The 22,492-nt window shown below is 41.8% G+C and overlaps 1 protein-coding gene across 1 annotated transcript in view; it reads left to right on the top strand.

Moving 5' to 3' along the window:
* The window catches only part of LOC126406158 (extracellular serine/threonine protein kinase FAM20C-like), a 44,521-nt gene that overhangs the window by 10,773 nt on the left and 11,256 nt on the right, over nucleotides 1-22,492 (top strand). The window contains exon 4 of the mRNA XM_050070336.1: nucleotides 20,110-20,202. Within this exon, the coding sequence (XP_049926293.1) occupies nucleotides 20,110-20,202 (93 nt within the window). The remainder of the gene's footprint in view (nucleotides 1-20,109; nucleotides 20,203-22,492) is intronic.

The raw sequence follows: 22,492 nt of genomic DNA, 5'->3' as shown, positions 1-22,492 counted from the left end.
TAGCATGTCGTCCAAAATCATGAAAAAACGTTATAGTATGGCATGTCGTCCAAAATCATGAAAAAAATGTCATAGTATGGCATGTCGTCCAAAATCATCAATAAATGTGATAGTATAGAATGTCGTTCAAAATCATGTAAAAACGTCATAGTATAGCATGTCGTCCAAAATCATGAAAAAAAGGTCATAGTATAGCATGTCGTCCAAAATCATGAAAAAAAGGTCATAGTACAGTACTAGTGCAGTGCTCATAGTAAGCATGTATTTTGGTAAGGAGGCGTCGGTTGAAAGATGATAGGCTATATGTGTCTGTGATTTATATGGATACAGATTGAGGTATATATGTTCAATCAGTTGTTGTTTATGAAGTTGTTGTAATGTCTTGTGTTTGGCCTTTAAGCATTGACACTATAGGGAGTTGAACCCCATTTCACTAATGTGAAAGTACCACTACCAGTGTCTTTTTGCTTTGCCATTGGGAAAAGTGTAAACACAATTGGAACATCAGTCAACTGAGTGAACAGATATTGTTTGGTAATGTATGGGAAGGTATTTCCAAAGATGAAATTAATTAAAGTAAAAAGTGAAAAAGGTGAAATTTAGAGGACAACTCAGGCCTATGTTCTAAACTTGTAAGAGTCGTTAAGTGCAATGTACTTTCTGCAACCAACACGAAGCTATCGTTAAAGCAGGTGAAGTTAGCGGACAGTTAGGTTCGGATGATTGATGCTAAAAGCTTTAACGCAGGTTCCGATGACTGAAGGTATAATGCTATGCCAGGGTGGGCAACGCTAAGCAGGTTCCGTAATGCATTGGCCTGTGGTAAATGTGAGTTACCTGGCAATGCCACGTATCCATGATCATGATCATTGGAGTGTGCGTGACTGTCCATGAGAATCTTCTTCCTCCTCTTCTGGTGAGAAGAGAGAACATCATGCCCCGCAAAATCCCGCGAGAGGGCAACAGGAGAGAACAGACACAGACAGAGAAAGACACACACACAGACAGAGAAACTGTGCTTTTATAAAGAGAAAAAAAAAACGTTATAGTATAGCATGTCATCCAAAATCATGAAGAAAAGTCATAGTATAACATGTCAACCAAAATCATGAAAAATGTTATAGTATAGCATGTCATCCAAAATCATGAAGAAAAGTCATAGTATAGCATGTGGACCAAAATCATGAAGAAAAGTCATAGTATAGCATGTCGTCCAAAATCATGTTAAAACGTCATAGTATAGCATGTCGTCCAAAATCATGAAAAAACGGCATAGTATGGTATGTCATCCTAAATCATGAAAAAAAGGTCATAGTATAGTATGTCGTCCAAAATCATGAAAAAAAGGTCATAGTATAGTATGTCGTCCAAAATCATGAAAAAAACGTCATAGTGTAGTATGTCGCCCAAAATCATGAAAAAAACGTCATAGTATAGTATGTCGTCCAAAATCATGAAAAAAACGTCATAGTGTAGTATGTCGCAAAAAATCATGATAAAACGTCATAGTGTAGCATGTCGCCCAAAATCATGAAAAAAACGTCATAGTATAGTATGTCGTTCAAAATCATGATAAAACGTCATAGTGTAGCATGTCGCCCAAAATCATGAAAAAAGGTCATAGTATAGTATGTCGCCCAAAATCATGAAAAAAAGGTCATAGTATAGTATGTCGTTCAAAATCATGAAAAAAAGGTCATAGTATAGTATGCCGTCCAAAATCATGAAAAAAACGTCATAGTATAGTACGTCGTTCAAAATCATGAAAAAAAAGGTCATAGTATAGTATGTCGTCCAAAATCATGAAAAAAAAAGGTCATAGTGTAGTATGTCGTCCAAAATCATGAAAAAAAAGGTCATAGTACAGTATGTCGTCCAAAATCATGAAAAAAACGTCATAGTATAGTATGTCGTCCAAAATCATGTAAAAACCTCATAGTATAGCGTGTTGTCCAAAATCATGAAAAAAAAAGGTCATAGTATAGTATGTCGTCCAAAATCATGAAAACAAACGTCATAGTATAGTATGTCGTCCAAAATCATGAAAAAAAAATGTCATAGTATAGCATGTCGTTCAAAATCATGAAAAAAGATCATAGTACAGTACTAGTGCAGTGCTCATAGTAAGCATGTATTTTGGTAAGGAGGCGTCAGTTGAAAGATGATAGGCTATATGTGTCTGTGATTTATATGGATACAGATTGAGGTGTATATGTTCAATCAGTTGTTGTTTATTAAGTTGTTGTAATGTCTTGTGTTTGGCCTTTAAGCATTGACACTATAGGGAGTTGAACCCCATTTCACTAATGTGAAAGTACCACTACCAGTGTCTTTTTGCTTTGCCATTGGGAAAAGTGTAAACACAAATGGAACATCAGTCAACTGAGTGAACAGATATTGTTTGGTAATGTATGGGAAGGTATTTCCAAAGATGTCCATGAGAATCTTCTTCCTCCTCTTCTGGTGAGAAGAGAGAACGTCACGCCCCACGAAATCCCGCGAGAGGGCGACAGGAGAGAACAGACACAGACAGAGAAAGACACACACACACACACACATAGAAAAACCGTGCTTTTATAAAGAGATGTATGTGCGAGAGAATGAATGTGTGTGTGTGCATTTTGCTTATCTGTGGGTCAACATAATAGGATTGTTTTGGATGAGGCACCTCAAGATATCCCCCCCACAGATGGGCAAAGATAATGGACGTCCAAAATGCTTACTCACAATCCAATTAACTTCTCTTGGCTCAAACCATACAGAAATCCTCCATGTCCTAGCTGAGAGTGGTGTGTTGGTGTGTGTATGTGTGCGTGGGTGCGCGTTGGGGCGGTGGGTCTGGAAAATTAAAGCTTCCCAGGATTTAACATAATTTGCTCTAATTGGTGTTTGCTGTTCAGCAACTGCTTAGCGATAATCAAATAAATCTTAATGGCCTGTACTGCAGGCTAGCTTGGAGGATGGACATTTTATAGAGAGCCTCTCAGTAAAGATTCTCAGTTTAAAAAGGGTTGATTTATATGGTTTTGGCAGGTAGTCCAGTGTCCTCTTCCACAGCACTCATTCTGGCCCACTCATCTGCCAATTTCCACTCAGGGAATCTGCTTTGAATTTTATCCCTAGAGGAGAACATGATTGCATTTTCACCCCGGTCACAGATTTCTTGTAGCCTTTTATAACCTCAAATATATCTTATGACTAAGAGAAAACATGCAGCCATCCTGGAAACAGAGAGCTGCTCCAGCTTTAAGACCTCGTATGTGTTCAAACTGGAGGCATGGCAGCATCCACCCTTTTATTTACCCGTGGTGTTTCAGATGACGGGCGAATGCGGAGAACAATCAGAGGGAATTCAGACTGAGAGGAGAAAGTGAAGCTGCTTTCTCATATCTTTCCCCAAATCCTCCTCAGTCGGAGTGGAGAGAACTACTTTTCGCTAGCCCTGCAGTTTCTGCAGTTTACTGACACGCTCAGAGTGGGAATTTTTTTTTTTTTTTTTTTCTTTCCCTCCTCTCATCAGCCTCAGCTTACATGTCATGCTGAATACCAGGGCTTGTTACTCAGTCCCTGTGAGATGAAGACTCATGGTAATGCCCATTGATTTTGTGTGCAGGCAGAAACAAAAACTTGCACACACACACATATACAGCAAAAGCTCTTAAAATCCCCATTGATCCCAACAGGCGGAGTGCTATCCAGTTTGTTTTCATTATGGAAGTGATGTCGGCCTTTGTGGACTTTGTTGACGTTTTGTTGCCGCTGTTAGAACAGAAGTGTCGAGGTGGATGCCGCCTTTTGCTTTTTCCCATATTATGTAGTTTGAATCTGGCTGTTCTTCTTTGAAGCCCCCACCCCCAACCAAAATCTACGCCTCCCTGCTTCTCTCACGACTTCTGCGGCTCTGAGGGATAGAGACAACTGGCAGAGGCTTTCTGGAGGAATTTCCTGCTGGAATAGATCGTAGAGAGACTGTGCTCCCCTGTTCATGTTTGTTAGCACTCTCTGTGACACTTTCGGGTGGTTGGTTGTAATATTTGTGGTAATAGGAACCCACAGCATTCATACATTCCCGGTAAATCTTTACATACCTCATTTTTATGGTTGGCATGTTCAGTTCGGTATAGCTGTCAAATTTTCAAGACTTTTTTGGAGCAGGTGGTTGGCCTTGGAAAAAAACTACTGTTCAAGATCCAACGTGGGTATTTATGTCCAAATATGCCGAGGAAATCTGCAGGAGAGAATCACATCCTGTCAGTGTGCAGCGTCAACACACTCCGCCACATGTTGAAGCTTATTGTTCTAAACATCCCCAAGCTTGCACATTTTGACGTCTAATCGCTGTTGACCCAAGAATACCCTTGATGCTTGTGTATGTTCTGCATAATTCATAGTTCATATTCTGTGCAAAGCCTGTCATGAATTGCACACCCTGTGAAGGATTGCCTCAGACTTGTGCTATTGAAAACAGTTAATCCTCTGTGGATGGATATGTAAATATGACCAAGTGTGGCTCCGCGTTGCTGGAACACTCCTGATTGTTGTGGATAAACCGATGTGTGTTTTTGTTTGTTGTGTGTGACGGTATGGGAAAGAGACGAACCATGAGCATAAAGACCTGTCCCATCCTTCAAGTGCGTAATCCCCTTAGTGACTCCACATGCATTGCATACATGAAAACAGCAGTATTATTCCGGTGCATGATCATACAGTAAATGCACATAACCCACACTGCTTCAGTCTTTTTTTCTGTGTAGTTCCATCACTCTTTTTCACCTTACGCCACAGTTATTTTACACCTTCTCCGTCTCTCTCCCACCCTCCTCTCCTGCTCCATGATTCTACTTGACAAGATGTCAGTGTAGGGACTAATACAAATGTTGCATGGCTTCAGTTTATCAAAGGAGCCCAGGAGCCAGATGAATTTCAGCCCTTTTTCGAAAACTGGCTCCGTCTGCTGAGACGTCTTGCTTTCCTTAATGACACTCCCTTGGGGTCCAACTCCTTAAAACCAGTGCCAATCCTCTTTCCTCACACAAAGTCCAAGTTCTCTGCATTTAGCTTACATTCATCAAGACCCTCAAAACTGAGTGCTGCAGCTGGTCTGATGAAGGTCTGCCAGGCTGGAGGAATGTTACAGTCTGCAACATAAATGTCCCCTCGTTCCAAGTAGGGTTGCAGTGGTGTGAGGTTTTCACAGTTCGATAACCGTCTCAGAAAATGTCACACTTTCTTGGTATCACTGTATAGGATATTACACAATTGTGCTTCTTTTCATTGTCAGTCACAAAGACTCATAAAGGGCTGAAAACAGAAGGGTTTTTGTGGCAGAACAAACACCCTCTGCTGTGAGGGTCCAAAGGACAGAGGGATGTTGTATGCTGTAAAGCCCTGTGAGGCAAATTGTGATTTGATTCTTGTAGAGAATACACGGGATGATTATCGTCAATTTTCATTCCACAATATACTGTGTTTTTGATATACCGTATACAAGTGCTGATTTGATTTCTTCATATTTGAAGCCAAGTTTGATACAAAATAAGTATGAATTGCTCCATTGTTTTCATTTCCATGGTGACCAGTTGACCCGAAAGTACTTTGACCTTAGTGAAGTGTAAGATCCTCAATTTTTTTTCCTCCTATTGGAAATATTTTCCTCCATGTCCCTTTTTTGTATCACAAAAATAACTGCTTTCAACAAAAGTACGCTCACGGAAATTATAAATCCAGCATACTAAAGATGAGTGGAACGTCACCTAAATTAAAGATAAAATGGTAAATGGACTGCACTTGTGTAGCGCTTTTGTAGTCCTCCGACCACTCAAAGATCTTTAACACTACATGTCGCATTCACCCTAGTCTCTATATGTAGAGTCTGTAGGCAAACCCCGGAGATCTTGCCTCTGGAAGAAGAACGGTAGAGCCCTGGTTTCCGGTTGTAGGCTGTTTGTAGTCCGCATGATATTGACCAATCACATTTGAGCCGGCTGCAGTTGTTGCCAGGTTAAACGGTCCGTGCGGTTAACTAACGAGGCAGAACATAATTGGCGTCACTGCAAACTCTGAATCCATCGCAAAGGTTCAGCATATTTACTTATATATAAACAGAAGCCGGAAATGGAAATTCGCCTCCTCCGCCCGGGGGTCTGCCCCCGGAGGCTGTATCGCTGTCTGCCGGAAGTCAGACGCCAAATACAGCCGATGGGTTCCGAGAATGCATTCACCCATACATGCACACATTCACNGCAAAGGTTCAGCATATTTACTTATATATAAACAGAAGTCGGAAATGGAAATTCGCCTCCTCCGCCCGGGGGTCTGCCCCCGGAGGCTGTATTGCTGTCTGCCGGAAGTCAGACGCCCCCGGAGGCTGTATTGCTGTCTGCCGGAAGTCAGACGCCAAATACAGCCGATGGGTTCCGAGAATGTATTCACCCATACATGCACACATTCACACATTGGTGGCCGAGGCTACTGTACAAGGTGCCACCTGCTACTCACTAACCATTCACTCGCACTCACACAACGATGGAACCACCATTGGGAGCAATTTGGGGTTCAGTATCTTGCCCAGGGATACAGCCGCTGATCTTCCGATCAGTCGATGACCCGCTCTCTCTCTGAGCCACAGCCGCCCCTTAACAATTCCAGTATGTTTCCATGGCCTAAGAATGTTCAATCAATATTTGTGAACATGAGCTACTCTCTCTGTCGAAGCCAGAAACCGGAGAAGTAAGTCTCAAACTTGTGGTATCATAGGGTACATAGTCTGGAGCTGCTCCATAGACAATGAATGGGAGCCTGATTTTGTGGACCCACAGAATGTTTGTTTGCTTTTTCATCCCAAAATGAGCTTTGTTTTCTTGTAGCGTTCTCAGTTCTGAAACAGAAAATGTACCCATACACTCAGAACATTCCCCTGGGTGCTCTCAGTGTCATCTATAACATCCTTCCCAATTCATCATCTCTGGAGCAGCCTCAGACTGTGTACCCTATGACATCACAAATTTGAGTTTTAGCACTCTAGTTTTTGCATCTGGTAGAGAGTTGTTCATGTTTACTAATATTTTTGGGCTGTCTTAAACCATAGGAATAACATGTATGAATTATGTATGAGTTCCTCCTCTTAAATTCTCCAGACTCCAGCAAAATCTAGCATATTGCTGCTTTCTACTGCTGTGAAAGCTGTTTTATAATTGGTATAAAACTAATTAGTGTGAATGTATAAAGAATACCTGTAATGCAGAAGTGTAAAATAATTATGATACAAAATGATACATGCCTTTTTTTAAAAAGAAAAATTGTCAATTTTCATAATTACACTGACTAAAATAATCTTTTTCTCCATCTGTTGCTGCGGGAAAAAAATCGCTCTGATACTAAGCTGTTGTAATGTCACAAAACTGTACTAAGGTCTTTTTTCTGATTATTCTAAGTGAATGAAATGCAATTGAAAAGCGGTTGAGTCATCAAACATTTAGTCTGTTGATATCAGAAAGCTGCCATTTACTCGCACTTCTTACTGAAAGCCACCACTGAATACGCTTATCGAGTAACAAGCACAACACTTATTTTGACATGGAAAAGCACTAATGCATTCACTAAAATGCCGCTTTGTGAGAATGAAAAAATACGAAGTGATACTAATAAGATTTCCATTTTTTTTCATACATATTGCAAGTGTGCTCTCAACTCAGGGGATACGTTAAGATGATTGTAGGGAAGAGATCTCAGAAGCCCAGATATAATTCTGCAGTTTTGCATCAGGTCTTTACAGTGATTTCAGCCTTTAAACACTGAGCTCTATGGAGCAATATGCCCAGGGGAACACGTCTGAATATGTCTCACCAGTCAATTAAGGCCAGCGAAGAAAAGAAGGAAAATATTCACAGTCATTTCAGAAATAGTTCTCAGATTAATGTAGAGCAGACACTGAGACAAAGGAAGTGATATTCAGCCTACGTAGCTGCGACATTCACACACAATACATGTTGACCAGGCATTAACACTGACATGTCATGTCTTAAAACATGTCTGAAGGGGATCTTTAAATGAGGTGTGTACACATATATATATACATATATATATATATATATATATATNTATACATATATATGTATATACACATATATACATATGTATATATATATATATGTATGTGTGTGTACTGCCATTAAAGGAAGAACTGCCAGTCATCTATTGGAAATAACACCTCTGCTGAACCCTTCTATGGAAGCCCATTGCCGCCAGTGAGATCCTGTAAGTCGTTAAGATGAGAAACCTCCTCGAAAACATCACTTAGTCTCAAAATAATGACTTAGTGTCTCAAAACGATGACTTAGTATGTAAAAAATAATGTCTCTCAAAATAATGACTTAGTGTCTCAAAACGATGACTTAGTATGTAAAAAATAATGTCTACGTGTCTCAAAATAATGACTTAATGTCTCAAAATAATGACTTAGTATCTCAAAATAATGACTTAGTATCTCAAAATTATGACTTAGTGTCTCAAAATAATGACTTAGTGTCTCAAAACGATGACTTAGTATATAAAAAATTATGTCTAAATGTCTCAAAATAATGACTTAATGTCTCAAAATAATGACTTAATGTCTCAAAATAATGACTTAGTATCTCAAAATTATGACTTAGTGTCTCAAAATAATGACTTGGTGTCTCAAAATTATGACTTAGTATGTAAAAAATAATGTCTAAGTGTCTCAAAATAATGACTTAGTGTCTCAAAATAATGTCTAAGTGCCTCAAAATAATGACTTAGTATCTCAAAATATTGACTTAGTGTCTCAAAATAATGAGAAACGTTAGCAAAATAATGACTTAGCATCTCAAAATAATGACTTAGTCTCAAAATAATGACTTAGTCTCAAAATATTGACTTAGTGTCTCAACATAATGAGAAACGTTAGCAAAATAATGACTTAGTATCTCAAAATAATGACTTAGTCTCAAAATGACTTAGTATCTCAAAATAATGACTTTGTGTCCCAAAATAATGACTTAGTCTCAAAATAATGACTTAGTATCTCAAAATAATAACTTAGTCTCAAAATATTGATATGATTTGACAAAGTTTCCCAAAGACTGTGCAAGTCATTATAACGCATTACTCTCACAATAATTTATCTCAATAACAATAACGTACCTATCTTAAAATAATTACTTAGTATATAGAAATACTGAGAAACTCTCTCAAAATAATGACTTACCTACCTCCAAATAATGAGAAGCTTTCTCAAAATGACTTACCTACCTCCAAATAATGACTTATTTATTTCAAAATACTGACTCAGTATCGTTTGTCATTATTTTGAAATATTCAATCACTACGTAGAGAGAGTTTCTCATTATTGCGAGAGACTAAGTCATTACTTTGAGATACTGAGGCATTATTTTGAGAGTAACCCATCATAATGACTTGCAGGGTCTCTTTTTCCGTCACACTGGTAGAAATGGGCCTCCATACTTTCCAGACTAAAACAAGCAGAGAGAAACAGTGGGCAGGGATTGCGATAAAACTCATGTTCTATTTATGAAGTGCTGCACTGTTGATGTGTCTTTTATTGCGCACTAATCCCCCTCCCTCTGAGCATTAAAGGGTTTTCAATCAATGACAATCATATTTTGATCGGAGCTTTTAATGGTCATATTTTCATTTTCAAGTTGAGCTCTTGTTTTAGTCCCTGATCCCCAGCCTGTCAGTAGTCATATAGCATGTTTGTGTGGTATATTCCCAGCACCCTGTGTAGCCTGTATACACAGAGGGAAGTTAGAGAGCAGCAGGGCTTTGCACACACATAAGCCATGGCCTGATCCCTGACATATACAGGCAGGGACTCTCAGCCATCTGGCCAGATGAGACAGTTGGATAGGCACATGCTCTATCTTTGACTCTCCATTCTGACTCAACATGACTACACACATGCGCGCACACACACACACACTCAATTTACACTTACTCTGAGGGTTTGTCATTTATCTCAAGGGTTGCTGTAGAGAACTCTGGTGGTCACAGATAGTGACCTAGCCCACAGCTATGCAGCTTCCCTCAAAGTCGTACATTTAGAATCCAAATTCAGGGCCTGAGCGTCTGCCTGCGGGTTTTATTATGGACAGAAGGTCAGACAGCGAAGAGAGAGTGAAGGCACTGGAGATAATTGGGAGAGGAGGAATGAGTGAGATTAAAGTGAATGAGATAATTGGAAGATAGAGAACAGAACACACTGTATGACTTTTTAAGAGAAAGTCGGGCTGCAGGAGCTTTCTTTGTAATTTGTAAAGTGGCTTTGTCACATAGTGTTACTACACTTTTATACACAAGTAAGGCTTTACTTTTTAATGTGTCCTGACATACAGTAAAACTTTCAGCTACATTTATCTAAGAAATATACAGGCAGTGTTTGCAACACCATGTTTCACTGCAGGTGGATTAAATGTTATCATTTCCGTTTCGTGTTCTACGTTATCTAGGTCCTCTGTTCAAGTCTTCTTTCTCTTCTTTTTTTTCTTTAAAGGTGTGCTCTGCAGGAATTGGCATCTGCGATTTGTAAACAGAATCACCAGCAATAGTGTAAGCCAACCAGCTTTGCCTGCTTGTTGTTTGGCCTCACTATATTTGCATTTTTTCAGTCACTTTTGCTTCTTCTTGGATTCATGCTGCTGACCGTCGGGCATCTGGTCACTACTTTTTCCTGAAGTCCCAACCTCACCTACACAGTGTACCCAGGAACGTCCCACACGTAGAAAAATAAGAATGAGAAAAAATAAGAACATACAGGCTGAGGGCAGAAAAAGATTCACCACCACACACTTCTAGTGGGTCATAAGTGACGATAGAGAGGGATTACTTTGAGTCCTTAGATTGCTTTTTGTGAAAATCCTGCATAATATACCTTGAAAGATTCCGTCGTGATGAAGAGGGAGCTGCGCCAGAAGGCAAAGCTCTCGATTTACTGGTCCATCTACGTCCCAACCCTCATCTATGGTCATGAGCTCTGGGTAGTCACCGGAGGGATGAGATCGCAGATACAAGCAGCTGAAATGAGTTTCCTGCCTGGGGTGGATGGGCTCAGCCTTAGAGATAGGGTAAGGAGCTCGGACCTCCGGAGGGAGCTCGGAGTAGAGCCGCTGCTCCTTCGTGTCTAAAGGGGTCAGTTGAGGTGGTTGGGGCATCTGATCAGGATTCCTCCTGGGCGCCTCCCGTTAGAGGCGTCCTAGGCACGTCCCACTGGTACGAGGCTCCGGGACAGACCCAGAAGGGATTACATGTCTCACCTGGCCTGGGAACGCCTTGGGGTCCCCCAGGAGGAGCTGGAAAGTGCTGCTGGGGAGAGGGACGTCTGTAATACTTTGCTCAGCCTGCTGCCCCCGCGACCCGGCCCTGGATAAGCAGATGAAAATAAATAAATGGATGGATGGATGTATACTGTGCAGTTGCTAAAAGTTAATCCACACCCTACAGCCAATTCTCAGTAGCCACCTACGAAGGCCAAATCCCTGCCATCACTTCATGTATGGAGCCTCATAACGGTTTTAATGGCTGATATCTTTAATGCACATCATTAATGAAACTGCATGACTCCCCTGGGTACCTTACTCCAATAAAAGATCAATCAATAGATATTAGCACCTCTACGCTTACACATGCTGAATACTTCATGCAGCAGAAAGCTGATAATCTCACTCAGTCTTCATATCAATTCCACACGCTCTCCCAGCTCATGAGTATCTAATAACTTTGAAATTGAAGCACTGACTTAGGCCGTCATCCATCTTCTTTAAGTCAAGTCTTCGTCCCAGTATTCTTATGATAATATTGCCTATACTGCTTCCCACACATGCGAATAACTTGCCTTCCCCTTCTGGCGGCGCCTCGCCCTGTGTGTTGAAAATAGCTGCGGCTAGAAGACAACTTGTGTAACATTGATTTGAAATTCAATCTAGACAGCTACCTTGGGGCCCGGGGCCAATTCTTAGATCCTTTTCCGATACCAATGCTGGAGGAAGTGAAAAAGCGTGGAGGAAAAATAAAGAGGAATCAGCCGAACAGTCAGGAATACCCACAAAATGTACATATATATATACACACTCACAGTATTCAGCTGTTTGCAGATATAAACACATGACATACACACGCAGCCTTTGCAGTCTTTGTGCTCTCTTTGAGACTTCTGCATGTATTGCTGCTGACAGACAAGCACCCTCTGACACAAATCACCAGGCTGAAGAGGTTTTATCTCCGAATCTTTCATCCGGTCCTCCATCCTTCTACCTGTCTGTCACCTTGAGAGGTGTTGTGAGTACTCTGAGGTGCCATTTACCCAAGAGTATCCTGAATACATCGCAGTAATTACTTTCTTTGCACACTCATAAAGGACTCTAAGCGGGCTATTCCACAGGAGAAAAGGCATGCCGTAGTGCACCTCCTTTGATATCACAGTGTCAAGAGGGAGGGAAAATGATACTTTGGTGAAATTTGTTTTGTAAACACAAGTGGCGCGGAAAATTGGTTAGGGAAGAGAAGAGCAAGAGAGGGAATGAGAGAGACAATTGACATGGGTAGAGAGAGGGAGTAAGTGGAAGAAAAAAAAAGGAGAGGAGAGAAGCTGCTGGATGCTTGATAATTGGTGTTAAGTAGGGTCAGGCTGGCGAGAGGGAATTTCATTTGGCTGCACGGTGACCAAGCAGAATTGGTAAATCAAAGCAGGTTAGACAAAACTAAGCAGGGTTTAATATTATTGAATCTCCTCTTATCCTTCTCTCTCCTCCTTTATGGGAAACTTATTAGTTATTCCCTTCTTGTAGACTTTTTAATGGTGTACTCTGACCACTTGATCTTGTTTAGAGGATGAAATAACTTAGAAGAAGTTAAGCCCCAAGAACACATTTGTGCATACTTTGCTACTCATTGTCTTGAGGTTACATCCATGTAGTTGACTAGATGAGAGCATAAGCATATTATGCATCATGTTGTGTTTGTGGGGAAAGCAAAGCAAAAAAGGAAAGCAAAAGGACAAAAATTGACATATTCTAAACTTCAAAAATGTTGCCTGATATCAGACTGAATTGACATCTTGCTACATCAGTCTGATATTGCGTCCACCCAAATCATTTCTTGTAGGCGAGGGAGATTTGGTTTTCCCTAACCAATCACGAGAGACCACCGTATCTGCTTAAAACTGTCTTCATTTTTAGTTCCACACTGATTCCTAGGTATGCCAATATACTTATTTTGCTTGGGAGCAAAGTAGAAACAAACTATGATGTCGGTCAGTATTGTGAAGACATGTCGATTTAGAACAGCCTTGATAGCAGCATCTTTCTTGTACTAACTGCAGTTCTTTAAATGGCCACTTGAGGCCGGCTCCATAACCCAGTGAGTCCCCATAGACCCCCATGTTTGCAGCCTCGTACAAAACTGGTTTCTGTCTCTATAGATAATTTCAACATTCATGAAAACTGTACAGGGGGTGATTTTTTTTTTAAAAAACTCACCCAGTGATATTTAATCAAAGTCTTAAAGTTATGCGTATTTGGCTGTCTACCAATAGTGTTCGCAGTTTCTCCATAAGATCCCTCCCTTGCTCCTCCACAGGGCCAACCTCTTGCCCAAATATGGTCACTTCTCGCTCCAAAAAACCAAGATGGCCACGACTCATATGGCGAACTTGAGACTTCAAAACTGGGGTCCACAAATCAATGGGGTGACGTCACAGAAGCTACGTCCATTTTTTCTACAGTCTATGGTTTCACTGCTTGACAGTGCTTAACGACATATTGGGTGCGGTTACGTGATTGTTCTGATTGGAAAGGGGGCGGGGCGAATGTTACGTGTTTACGTTTACCGGAAGAAAACACTGTAGTCCTCGCTCCGGATAACTAGATGCTTGACGACGCCGTTCTTAGTGCCTTTTCGGGCTTGTTTTGCTTATATTCTTGAAGCAGCAGTATGACAACAACCTTGTTCGGCTAATGCTTCATCTGCTGAGGAGGAGAAGGGAGGTAGAAGACTGTGCTTTGGCGAATGGAAACCGGTTAGTGCAACGAGTCTGACTGCTCTATCTCAGCCCGTTGCTATGCGCGCTATATACGTCATCGTGCGCAGAAAGACCGGAATGAATTTAAAGAGGAATGAGTGTATACAAGTGCGAGAAATTCTTTCATTCGGAATTAGAAACGGAATATTCCAGCCCCTTACATCGGACTGAATTTTCAATCGCATTGGCCATTTTCATTCTGAATTAGGTGTTTACAAGATCACTTTTAATAGGAATGAACTTTAATTCCGAATGAAAAGGGAATTAAACTGTCCATGTAAACGCACTCATTGACAACAGCATCAGTCCCGCCCATGGTGCTGATTGGCAAATTGTTAGTATAAATGAGCCTTAAGCTGATATCGCAAAATACTTAGCAAACATTTGCTAATATCCATATCCATTTGTTACGGAGCGACATTATCAATTACATGGAGTCATGTTTCTGGTCACCTGATGAACGATGGTCAAGTATTCACTCTCTTTGTCTTCCTTTGTTGCTCCTGATGAAAATATTTGGCTCTCAAACTGTCAAATGCTTCACTTTGTTCACCAGTTAGTTTCTTACTGTGTCTGCACTGTTTGATCTCAGGCAGTTAGTGTGCAGTGGATTTCTTGAGTTTTTTTTTTTTTTTTTTTAACCCCAATTTTTTTTGCGGAACACAGCTGTGAGAATTACCAGAACAGTAAAGTTGTGGGCTGGACAGCTGAACAATGAGCTGAACTCGCTATGAAGCTCCATAATGCCAGAGCTGCAGATTCATAATTCTCTGTAGGTTCATCACCATGAGCGTCATTTGATATATTGTTATTAAATACATATAACGTTTATAGCCGCTTTAAAATGCAACAAAATTTTGTAACTACACAGAGAAAAAGCTCTTACGTGATGGAGTCATGGATAGTTTACATTGTATGTTCAAAATCTTTTCATTTGTGTGTGTGTGTGTGCATGAACAAGTGCTGCAGTTGCTTTCACCCAGATCTCACAGCAAAACTCTCCCCATGTCTTCTTAGCCACCCACACAAACACACACACACACAGAACAGAGGGCCAGACAGAGACAAAGACGCCTGTCAGTGGGGGGCTAAAATCTGCTGTGGATTACCAATAGATGACAGATCTCCTGTGCACCCTGCCTGTATCTCTGTCTGTTCTCTCTCTGGCTCCTTCTTTGTGTTGGATCAGTAACAAGATGCCATTACAGCAGTGGGTCAGTGGGTGTATGTACTGTGTGTTTTGTTTACACACTGCATTCTGTCCCGATATTTAGTCAACATGAACATTTAATTCCAAAAGATGACATGGAAAGTGATTAGTGCGTTGATTTTGTCTCACTGGGTTTGTCTCTGCTGCCCCCTCTCTGTCACCAACATGTATCATCGGTTTGGCTGTGTGATAGTGTGTGTGTTTGTGTGTGCGTGTGAAAGAGAGAGAGAGACACACACAGAAAGAAAAGAGGAGTGTGTATGCAGAGTCTGGGCCACAGCTGTTGGTGCTGTTCTCCCATCCCTCTAATATAACCCTCCACTGTGCAGGTCTAAGCTCATGAAAGAACATTAAAACTGCCGAGTCAGCACAAACTGAGTCCACACAGGCAAGCAGTTCAGCTTCATCACTTCACACACACACACACACACACACACACACACACACACACACTCCTGAAGATTCCGCTGAACCGCGTGCAGCATATTTGCAGTAGCCTAATCACACTCTACTCCAGATAAAAAGCCTTTTATTATCAAGGACACTCAGTCATAAAGGGGCTGTGTGTTTAACTGTGAGGGGAAATTATTTATTTGGGTTATTTCTTCATAGTGTGTGTTCTTGTGTGCCTGGCTTTTCACATCACAAACAAAGCTACTGCCTCACATTCAAAAATCTAAGCTTCCCCCCTAACAGGAAATTGCATTTACATCTCGGTGACCATGGCAACCAAAGCCTGTAATACCTGTCAGTCAGGTTTACGTTACACAGTCTCCAAAGAGGAAAGTGAAATCAGGGAAGAGGTGGAAAAAAAATCATCTATGGTGGACTAGCTTGTAAGGAAAGACCGCTGTGGCAGATCAGAGACAGATACAGACTCAGTGATCACAGCCTGGCCGTAGAGACCGGCAGACACAGGAAGACCAGGCTGCCTATTGAAGACGGGCTGTGTCAGCTCTGTCCTCAGAGACAGGTGGAGACAGGGCAACATTTCCTGCTACAGTGGAGCACAAAAAAAAGACATCAAAACAAAGTTCTTTACAAAAATTAAATGCAAACTCCTACTGTCTCAAGCGAGGGAGTTCAAGTATCTCGAGGTCTTGTTCACGAGTGAGGGTAGAACAGAGTGTGAGATGGATTGGCGATTTGGTGTGACTTCAGCAGTGATCGTCATGGTGAAGAGAGAGCTGAGCCTGAAGGCGAAGCTTTCGATTTACTGGTCCATCTACGTCCCAACCCTCACCTATGGTCATGAGTTCTGAGTAGTGACCGAAAGAATGAGATCGCAGATACAAGCGGCCGAAATGAGTTTCAGCCTTAGAGATAGGATAAGGAACTCGGACATCCGGAGGGAGCTCGGAGTGGAGCCGCTGGTCCTTCGCATCGAAAGGGGTCAGTTGAGGTGGTTCGGGCATCTGATCAGGATGCCTCCTGGGCGCCTCCCACTGGAGGTGTTTCGGGCACGTCCCACTGGTAGAGACCCCGGGGCAGATCCAGAACACGCTGGAGGGATTACATATCTCATCTGGCCTGGGAACACCTTGGGGTCCCCCAGGAGGAGCTGGAAAGCGTTGCTGGGGAGAGGGACGTCTTGGGTGCTTTGCTTGGCCTGCTGCCCCTGTGAACCAGCCCTGGATAAGCGAATGAAAATGGATGGATCCCCTGTGAACCAGCCCTGGATAAGCGAATGAAAATGGATGGATGGATTGTCTTAAATTGTAATTGTGTTTTGGCAACACATCTTTCTATCTTTCTTTCTTTCTTTCTTTCTTTCTTTCTTTCTGTCTGTCTTACTGGCTGTCCATGCAGAGTAACTTCTTAAAGCACAAGCTGTTTTATGAAGAAAAAGCCTCCATTTCACATCTCAGTGTTGGAACTTTGCTTCTTTTTGTGCCACCGAGCCTTTTAACAACACTGATTATCTACACATGATAAGGTGCCTCGATAAAAGGCCTGTTTGAGTGATAACAAGGTGCGTCACAGGCGCATTGAGTGCTCCGGCTCATAAGGTCACCTTTTAAAACTGAGGGCCCTCGGTACCTTTTATTCCACCCTCTCTTCATCTACACAGTATCTCTCCCCTGGCTTGCACCCTGAAAATAAAAACACCATTAGTCCCCTCCTCGCTCTGAGTGAGAAGAGAAGGGATCACAATAGTAGCAATTGATTTATGGGTAAATGGCTGCTTCCTTGACATGTAAAAGAATAGGAGGACAGTTTCTGTAGTCAGGGAAAATTGGGAGGGAAGGAGAGAAGGCGGAGGGAAAATAATGCACCCTGAAGTCCAATCCACACTAATGGAGTGGAGGAGGGGAGGAAGGATAACGCAGGGCAGAGCAGGGGGGGATACAGTTAAGTGGCAGCATGTATGATATATGTGTGTGTGAGCTTTAGCTGACTGTGCACAAGCAGAGCAGGTTAATGTCAGGTGTGTGAGAAAGAGAAAGCAAGTGTGCGAATGTGGGGAGATAATATCCTGCTGGCAGATAAGGGAGCAGACAGACGGACACAGGGAGAGACAGACAGACACAAAGAGGCTTCTAGCAGTTCCTGACTCAGATCCATGGCTTGGTTGGCAGGGATTCACATCTCCTGGATGTTTGTCTGTCTCTGTGTGTGTGTTGGTGTGTTTGCTGGGAGGAATTGCAGGATGTGAGCAAGAATCTCATCCAGCTTCCCTTCAGCAGCCTTGTCCACGCAGGCTTTGGTCTCATGCGTCAGCTTCTGTCCTAGAAAGGGATGCAGACGCTGAGATGAGTTTCACCCCGCAGGAGATGAAAATCTGATGAAAGCTGAGGAGAGTGGTGTGGAGAGGAGCAGAGATGTCTCGAATCAAAAGATGGCTTGCTAAAACATTTAAGCGCTTGGTCATTATAGAGATATTATTTTGGAATACCTTACTGATGTCTCTGTTACGATGTTATTTATAACATCATCCCACACACACAATATGCACCCACAGAATTCTGACCACACTTGTGTAGATTTTCATGTTCTCTTAAATGAATATGGTCTATCATACTACAAGCAACAGGCAATGAGTCATTTTCAATGGCATGAAGCCACAAACTGATGCCCGGCGCCCGACACTGTGGACGGGCTTGACGGGCTTCAAATAAAAGTTGATCTGGCCTCAACTTTTTTCAGCGCCCTAATGACACAATAAAACATCAACCAATCACATGGGTTTTTTTCTTGCTATGGTACTGTGTTAATAAGCTTTTGTTAGCTGATGCTATGCTAGCTTTGTGTGCATTGCGGTGCACATGGGGATGCAATCAGGCAGCAAAATAAGATGTTAAATTGGGGCTCAGACATTGATCAAAAGCAAAGATATTTTTCTGACCAAATACAAACTTTAGATAATGATCAGTGGCGGTGCTTTTTGGCAGACACACAGATGCCCATGACAATTTAGCTACATAATGAGCGTTGGAGCAACACTTCAGCGGAAACTCAGCGATAATGTAGCTGGTCACACCGTTGCATTATTGATCATAGTGTGAACACAGCATGAGAGTAGAACCGACATTACTTTTTGCTGTTGTCATTTGACTAGCAAAAGAAGATGGTGATTGTTGTTCGAGGTGACAATACGTGTCAGTGGGGCTGTAAAGTGTGTCACCCTCACTAGTTTGAGAACGCCGTTTTAGCATATCCTGACACCTACAACCGCACACTAGGGCTGCAACTACCGATTTTTTTCATTGTCGACTAATCTGTCGATTATTTCTTCGATTTGTCGACTAATCATTTTATCAAAAAATGTGTTAAAACGTTGAAAAATTTCGGTCTGTCTCTCCCAAACCCCAAAACTATGTCATCTTATGTCTTGTTTCGTACTCACACCAAAGGGTTTTAGTTCACCGACATGGGAGAGTGTGTAAAGCTGCCAATATCTGAACGTAAGAAGCTGCAATAAGAGAATTTCGGGGTACTGTTATAGTACTTTTCTATGAAAAATGACTCAAACCGATTAGTCGACTACTAAAATAGTCACCGATTATTTTAATAGTCGATTAGTCATCGATTAGTCGACAAATCATTGCAGCCCTACCGTTCACCAATCCAAGTTTCTCTCTTTCACCAAACTATGACTAATGTTAGCTTAACTGCCTTGTTAACGCATCATAAAACACACCTTATTCAACAACTAAAATTCACCAAAACCATCTTTGTTAGTCTTGTTAGTCATCTAATTATTTTGTCCACTGTTCCAATAATCACCAGCTCTCGTTTGGTCAAATTAAATCTGTAATTCATTGAGATAGATGTGAAAATATATTCTGATCTGCACGCTGTTTGTCCCCACAGTCTCTCTAATCCTCTCAGTTATCACTCGTTTTACAGACACAGCTAAACTTTCAGTTTACATGTTTCAAAAACATACAAACGGCAACAAAAGAAACAAGGACATGACAGTTAAGGTGATATTTTTAAAAGTAACGGAGTGCTTATTTGAACGTTACTGCTCCACTGCTCATTTGGTCATTACTGCAGACCCTCACCTCACTGAATTTGCACTTGCCGCATGTCGGTTTGGTTTTTCGGAAGTATGTACGGACGTTTGCTATGAAAATCGCTTTAAAAATGGCCGCCGCTCTGACCATTCCGCTACACTGATTTAAATGTGAATATTCATTCTACTCTTATTCATTTCTAGGGGAATGGCAAAAGCACAGAGCTCAATTTTAACAGATCTAATTCAATTTAGGGTGGATAATACATCTAACTATATTTCTGTAACAACAGCGATTAAATCACATTAAAAAGAAACGTATGGCATTGATTTGAATATGATCCTGCTGATGTTGTGTTTAATATATTCCTAAACGCTATCTTTCAGGCAGACCCGGGACCAGGAAACCCCTCCAGACTTCTTCTACTTCTCCGACTTTGAGAGGCACAACGCTGAGATTGCTGCTTTTCACTTAGACAGGTGAGTTATATCATCCTTATCCCCCTGGAAAAAAACCCTGTTGTGCTGAGATGTCTTTGTGTCTAATCTGTTTCCTGTCCGAGTGCGTTTTAAAATCATCGACATGTCCGTTCATGCAGACAACACTTTAACCCATTTATAAAGCGGAGATGAGCCTTATTGGACTTAAGCTGTGAAAATTTGAATGGGATTTAGTACACGAGGGATTAGATAACACTCAGAGCGCCGGGATCATCTCCTTTTCTTGCTGCTGAGTATATTGATTTCAACATGATCCTTTTACTCTACAGACTTCAGCTGACAAGGTAAAAAAAAACTTCTCAACACAGAGGAACACTAAGAAGAGTCAAACATGGTAGTTTGGGATTCTGGGGGAGGATGATTAATGGCACGCAGGTCGTCTTAAGGTCTGCTGAGGGCGTGGTAATTACTTCACACATGCTCACAAACACACACACTCTCGCTCTTTGTTAGATGAGGTCAGCGACATGTGTTTGCGTGGGCAGGAAGATGGAGCCGAGCAGGAAATCACAGGCACGCCATTACCACCGGGACATGGTTTGAGAGTGGAGGCGGGGGGTGCCTCCGGTGCCCCTAAAGAGCAGTTTGCTTTTGGATTGCGTGCACCATGCGGGGCTGCCTATGAATTATAGACCAGTTTCCTGACCACAGCAGCCTCTGGATACCAGTCTGAGCTATTGCTAGTTTACGGCTTCATACTGAAGTAGGAATGCAGAGTAGGAGGCTAAAACTTTCTTTAATTTGATTTCTAATTCGAGACGGTTCTGATGAAATACACCAAAATATCCGTAAGATTTAAGGGGAAAAGGCAGCATCACCTCTTTCCAGTAATTACTTCTATTTTTCAAGGGCTTTTTTATAGTCTCTATTCTTTGCCATATTACCATCTGTTGTGAACTCCCTTTGACTCAAGGGTGTGTAACAGGCAGAGCGCGCACAAACAGAAGCTCGAGTGCACTCTCGCGGGCACACACATATGCACACGCACACACACAGGTGCTCCTTTGTCACCAGGGTCGGACGTGACGGTGCAGTTTGCGGCTCCTGAATGCCGTCCTCTGTAGGCTAAAGTTTCACCAACTCTGTTCCACTCAGCTGGACTGTGTGTTTGTGCACCTGATCCCAGGAGGCTTAGCTTTAGTCTTAAACAGGTCAGGGTCATTTGGACAGGTAATATACGGCGAGGCAGGCTAAACAGGGGCTGAATAGATATAGTGTTCTGACATAAGAGCCTAAGAAAAAGGGAGCACAAGAGTTTGAGACCATAAAGTGCGGGATTAACACACGCTTTTCCATCTAAATATGGGCAGAGGGTTTGAGTGTGTATTTGAAAGACAGGTGGAAGTGAGACACATACACACACACACACCTTTTCCATCCTTGTGTTGTTTGGAAGCGGACGTTGGATGTCAATAAACGTTGCCTTTTAATGCCAATCACAAAAGCAGACAGTAAAGATGATGAATGATTTAACATCTTGCGCTGCTGCGATGATACAGATCACGTCTTGTACTGACAGGTTGGATTGGAAACCACTAAACATCATTCTCCTGTAAAGAAAACATATCCTGATGTCCCACTTTTTCTTTGGGCTGTTTTTATTTACAGAATGATGGACGTATACTGAGTAAAAGTACATCCTGTTGTTGTGTAGGTATATAGGTAATGTACATTAATAGATAAAGAAGCAAGGAAGGTGCAGAAACCAGGAGCGCTGGCTGGGACAGAGCAGCTCACAGAGGCAGGGCAGGTGCTCAGTGTTCATAGCTCTCCTGGTTGGCTGGGGACGCTCTAAAAATCTGCACCACCTGGGGCACCATGGGAGAATGAGCTGGAGGCTGAAGTTGTTTTGTTGCTGCATCTGTTCAGGGCAAACTTAAAGTTATGCTTTTACTTATTTTCTGTTATATATAAAAATTATAGTGCCAGATGTTCACAGTAAACACGGCCAAAGTTTCAAATAATGAGGTAAACATTTGTGAAAGTAGTTTAACAGGCTTCAGAGCATTCTGAATACTCTGTTTCCAATGTTTAAATATTGGCTATTTTTCACTGTAGAAAGTGCCGCTTAACTCTATTACAGTTGACCCTTTGCTAAGCCCCGCCCCTTATTGTCCAACAAGCGGTCGCAGTAAGCATGGAGCCCACACTGTAACTAACTGCACTCCCTGAAGAAATGTTATCATATTTTTGGAAAATGAAAGAGTGATTCCAGAGAGAAGCAGACAGAGGGGTCTACAGTCTGTGTTTGAAGGATATATCCAGGATG

This window comes from Epinephelus moara, chromosome 18 (genome assembly GCF_006386435.1).
Source record: "Epinephelus moara isolate mb chromosome 18, YSFRI_EMoa_1.0, whole genome shotgun sequence".
Classification (NCBI taxonomy): Eukaryota; Metazoa; Chordata; class Actinopteri; order Perciformes; family Serranidae; genus Epinephelus; species Epinephelus moara.
This window is presented reverse-complemented; position numbering and strand designations above follow the sequence as displayed.